At 47.5% G+C, this 5,413-nt stretch overlaps 1 protein-coding gene across 1 annotated transcript; it reads left to right on the forward strand.

Annotated features, from left to right (window-relative positions):
* On the forward strand, nt 1-3,103 carry KCNS2 (potassium voltage-gated channel, modifier subfamily S, member 2). The gene has a single exon (XM_012000012.1). The coding sequence runs from the start codon at nt 294-296 to the stop codon at nt 1,725-1,727; it is 1,434 nt and encodes a 477-aa protein (XP_011855402.1). The 5' UTR covers nt 1-293; the 3' UTR covers nt 1,728-3,103.
* The last annotated feature ends 2,310 nt before the right edge of the window (nt 3,104-5,413 follow it).

Genomic DNA, 5,413 nt, shown 5'->3' on the forward strand with positions numbered 1-5,413 from the left:
GCGGGGACGCGACGCTGCACGCGCAAAGCGCCAACCGAGACCCCCGGGGTGGAGCCGTGCTAATAGAAACATACCTACCCCCAGCCTTTCCTGGGAGGGGGCCAGACCCCTCAAACTCTTGCCCCAGCCCAGTGCCCTTCAGCACCCAAGACCCACCTAGGAGGCTTGGGCCCGCCAGAAATGGGTAGGGAGAGGGGGCGATGGGCCGGGGCGCACGGCCCTCTTGCGGACGCTGTTCCCTCCGCTTCCAGGTGTAGCGCCCCCGCGCGGCGCGGGCGGCCGGTGCCTCCAGCATGACCGGCCAGAGCCTGTGGGACGTGTCGGAGGCCAACGTCGAGGACGGGGAGATCCGCATCAACGTGGGCGGCTTCAAGAGGAGGCTGCGCTCGCACACGCTGCTGCGCTTTCCCGAGACGCGCCTGGGCCGCCTGCTGCTCTGCCACTCACGCGAGGCCATTCTGGAGCTCTGTGATGACTACGACGACGTCCAGCGGGAGTTCTACTTTGACCGCAACCCTGAGCTCTTCCCCTACGTGCTGCATTTCTATCACACCGGCAAGCTTCACGTCATGGCTGAGCTGTGCGTATTCTCCTTCAGCCAGGAGATTGAGTACTGGGGCATCAACGAGTTCTTCATTGACTCCTGCTGCAGCTACAGCTACCATGGTCGCAAAGTGGAGCCCGAGCAGGAGAAGTGGGACGAGCAGAGTGACCAGGAGAGCACCACGTCTTCCTTCGATGAGATCCTTGCCTTCTACAACGACGCCTCCAAGTTCGATGGGCAGCCCCTTGGCAACTTCCGCAGGCAGCTGTGGCTGGCCCTGGACAACCCTGGCTACTCAGTGCTGAGCAGGGTCTTCAGCATCCTGTCCATTCTGGTGGTGATGGGGTCCATCATCACCATGTGCCTCAATAGCCTGCCTGACTTCCAAATCCCTGATAGCCAGGGCAACCCTGGCGAGGACCCTAGGTTCGAAATCGTGGAGCACTTTGGCATCGCCTGGTTCACATTTGAGCTGGTGGCCAGGTTTGCTGTGGCCCCTGACTTCCTCAAGTTCTTCAAGAATGCCCTAAACCTTATTGACCTCATGTCCATCGTCCCCTTTTACATAACTCTAGTGGTGAACCTGGTGGTGGAGAGCACACCTACCTTAGCCAACTTGGGCAGGGTGGCCCAGGTCCTGAGGCTGATGCGGATCTTCCGCATCTTAAAGCTGGCCAGGCACTCCACGGGCCTCCGCTCCCTGGGGGCCACTTTGAAATACAGCTACAAAGAAGTAGGGCTGCTCTTGCTCTACCTCTCCGTCGGAATTTCCATCTTCTCCGTGGTGGCCTACACCATTGAAAAGGAGGAGAACGAGGGCCTGGCCACCATCCCCGCCTGCTGGTGGTGGGCTACTGTCAGTATGACCACAGTGGGGTACGGGGATGTGGTCCCAGGGACCACGGCAGGGAAGCTGACTGCCTCTGCCTGCATCTTGGCAGGCATCCTCGTGGTGGTCCTGCCCATCACCTTGATCTTCAATAAGTTCTCCCACTTTTACCGGCGCCAAAAGCAACTTGAGAGTGCCATGCGCAGCTGTGACTTTGGAGATGGAATGAAGGAGGTCCCTTCAGTCAATTTAAGGGACTATTATGCCCATAAAGTTAAATCCCTCATGGCAAGCCTGACGAACATGAGCAGGAGCTCACCAAGTGAACTCAGTTTAAATGATTCACTACATTAGCTGGGAGGACTTGTCACCCTCCACCCCACATTGCTGAGCTGCCTCTTGTGCCTCTGGCACAGCCAGGCACCTTATGGTTATGGTGTAAGGAGTATGCCCAGCCCCTGAGGGGAGAGATGCATGGGATATGCACCCAGGTTTCTTTTGCAGTATTTAGAATCGTTTTTAGAGGGTGGTGTGTCTGACACCATGCCTTTGCACCTTTCCATGAAATGACACTCACTGGTCTTTGCATCGTGGGCATAAAATGTTCACCTTTTTGCCAGATGAGTACACCCAGAATGCTAATTTTTCTGTTCATCGTATACGCTATTCTAGTGCTTGTGGCCCAGTACTGTCTATGAGTTGTTGTGCTCCTGTTTCTGAGGTTGTCCTGTGAGTTCTGTACAAAAAGCCCCCACAAGTCTGTCCACTGGAAATGCATCTATGAGGTCAGCAAGGATATCATGAGATTTTTGCTCACAGTCATGTGAAAACAAAATCTCAGCTCTTTATTCATTGCTTTCATTTAGTTTTAATACCAAAACAAAGAGAATGCAAAGTTAAGCACACTTGACCAATGCAAGTCTTAAGTTGTTTTTATAAATGATCTGTAGTTCCGTGGCTTGCATGGGTGCACCTATCATCTTTAGAACGATGTACACTGATGTTCATCTCATAAATGTCACTCTTTAGAGAATGTTAGTTAAACATGTAGCGAAGATCGAATTTTTTCTCCAAGGGCAGATGCGTTAGGGAGAGGGGCTTCAGCTAAATAGTCGAGACCCTAGGGTGCTTAAAGCCAAGTCAGTGCAGGCTGAGCCCCTTGGTTCGTGGTCAAACCTCCGTGTTTGCTAGGGTGACTGTAGAGACATGTATTTCTGGATGAGGTTTCTGATCTAGACCATTTGACCAAACTTTGCTGCGTCTAAGATATTAGCATGTTTTTGAAATATTTATTTTTTAAGATGTTTAGGAGTAAGGTTGTGTTGTCTTCCTCAACTAAAAAGAAGTTTACTGTTGTATCGTCTCCCTGAGGTGAACGTTGTTGAGTTGCTAGCAAGGGCAGTAGCTTACTTTTGTTGCCTGCTCTGAAAGCTCATCAAATGAGAGCCCTTTTATTTCTAAGCAGAATTTACTCAAATAATTTTGCTTCTAAGATATAGTATGTTGTATATATGTTATGTTTTCCCTGGAGTTCCTGCCATGACATGGAAACCTGGTGGTATGGAAGCATGTACTCAAAATATAGATGTGCATGAAGGTGGTGTGGCTTACCCAGGATGGAAATGCTGCAGTTCTTACTTGCATTCCAACTGCCTTTCATTGAGGGTGAGTGGGTAGAGGCCAGGAGAAAGGAAAGAGTTGTAAAATAAAAAAACTGCTAGTTCATAAAATGTCATAAAAATTGTAAACTTGAAAAGCTTAATGCTATTCAAAAGACTTTCGAACTTCTAAACTTGCATTGAAGGGAGATGACTGTTTTCTCCTCCAAAATTCTCCTGCCCCTGTTGTTCAGTTAACCAGCACATAACATTGTGATGGGGAACCTGGGTTCCTCTATAAGATAATTCTTCTCCATCATCTTTAAGGTAATCTGATGGTTTTCCAGCGGGCTTTCATTATTGTTCCATCTTTGAAAAGGCAATAGAACCCAGGGGTCTGAGCATGGAGCTATCCAGGCTTTTCATCCAAAGGTTGGGACTCTTCTTAAGAGGTCCTTTTGTGTTTCAGTTGATTGAAGATGATACTTACCTCGTGGAGGCGTGGCAAGGGTCTTCTCAGAAGGCTTTGTGTTCTTGTAGTTGTCATGGCTACTACAGTGTGGGTGATTGATTGAATGAATTCACTAGCCGCTTGTGTCCTGGAGCCCCTAGTTCAAATCTTTCCATCAGACTGGAGGCTCATGGGAGGCTAGGGGTGGCTGTCTCCTAGTGTCTACATCCATGTCTCTGAAGCATCAGGAAAAGTGAGATGACTTAGAGGCAATGGGGCACTGAATCAGAGGAGCAGGGCTATTTTTCAGAATTTGCACATGGAACACTTAGCTTTGGCTGATGCTTCCAGCCCTGGAAGGCATGACATTTACAGAATCATCCCCAGCTGCACTGAAGGCAGGTGGTGGTACAGACTTAAGAGGACCGTTCAGTTTGCCAAGGCTGATGGTATTGGGTCACTGAGCCTGGTATCCATGGCCACTGACCAGGAAACTTATGCAAAGTGGAAACAAGGAAGGAGGCAGAATAACTCAGTCACTCTCATGAGGTTTTTCTAAACAAGAAGGCTTACCACCAAAAAAGAGGTACCCTAGTGGTTACCCTTTGCAGATGTGAAAGCTGGAAAACTTGACTTTTCTTTTTGGTAATGACTTGCATTTATCTGGTGCCTTTCATTGGAGGAATCCCAAAGTGCTTTAGAGACTATCTTTTTAACATCTCTTGTACATACATATATACTTACATATATACTTATATAATATTATCTTGCCCACCTGGACCTTTAATCACTTCTGAGCATGAGAATGTCCCAATAGCATTGAGTTTTTCAAGTGGTGGTTTTAGATAAGTGGGAGAGAGAACAACCCGGCTGGCTTGAACCATGGAGCTAATTCCCACAAGGGATGTAGACTGACTGGTGACCCAGAGAGAAATAATCTTCCTCTTCCCTAAAGTCTCACTAAGATGTGAAGTTTACAGGTGCTCTCCACTGGGTCTTCGATTGACCTTGTTAGGTAACATCTAACCAGCAGGTTTTTTTAGTCCCTGAAGCTTACCAGGGAGGGTCAGGTTAATTTTCTGCATTGCTCTTGGAGCAAAGGCTAAAAATATGAGGTGACATCTTTGGCAACCAGGCTGTCAGACTGACCTGTAAACCTCCTTTAGGGGGACAGAGTAGAAACTGGAGATGACTTTTTTCCAGCTGTGAGCTTGAGAGAAGCGTCACTCCCAACATTTGAAGGTTATTGCTTTCAATACCATTGGGACAAATATATGGACCAGGCTTTGATATCTGTGATGCGCATTTTGGAAGTGCTGGGTTGGGAAGTGACACATGTCTGTTGCACAAATGCATATTGGTTATAGGATTGTGTTTTCTGCCAAACCCCCACATTTCTTGGGTTTGCGAGTGAGGAAGGGCATGTTGTAATGCCGAGCTGATTTGTAGCTCGTAAGGTAGTAATTGGTATTTAACATTTGGATTTGTTATTTCTACTTATCTTAGCACTCAGATAATTGAACTACCTGCTAATTCTTGCCTCATTTCAAAGAAAATAAGTTGTTATGCACTTTGGGATAGTGGTGATCTGTACAGGCTGTGTGTTAGCTACTTGAAGGCTTAACTGGTATTTCTTGTATGTTTTAACAGCATGACTTCTTACAGAGTTGTAATTTTTAAAATTGAGGACGCCGTATTTGAGATGTCAGTTTTAACACTCATTAACACACTACTGTGCAAGCATTGATGCAGGCTGCACGGAACCGTTATGTCTGATTGTTGCACTTTCATCTCTGTGCCTGGATTCGGGAATGGGCAGTAATACTGACACACCCAGGACTCCAGCCTCAAAAAGTGTGCAGATTAAATAGATGAAAATTATTTGCACCTCTTGGAGGCACTTCAATTACATATGCAGTAGCAAACAAGGAGGGCATTTAAAGTTGGGGACCAGATTTCCTGAGAAAGCCTGTTTGTTTTTTTTTTTTTTT

Source organism: Mandrillus leucophaeus, unplaced genomic scaffold (genome assembly GCF_000951045.1).
Source record: "Mandrillus leucophaeus isolate KB7577 unplaced genomic scaffold, Mleu.le_1.0 Scaffold611, whole genome shotgun sequence".
Taxonomy (NCBI): Eukaryota; Metazoa; Chordata; class Mammalia; order Primates; family Cercopithecidae; genus Mandrillus; species Mandrillus leucophaeus.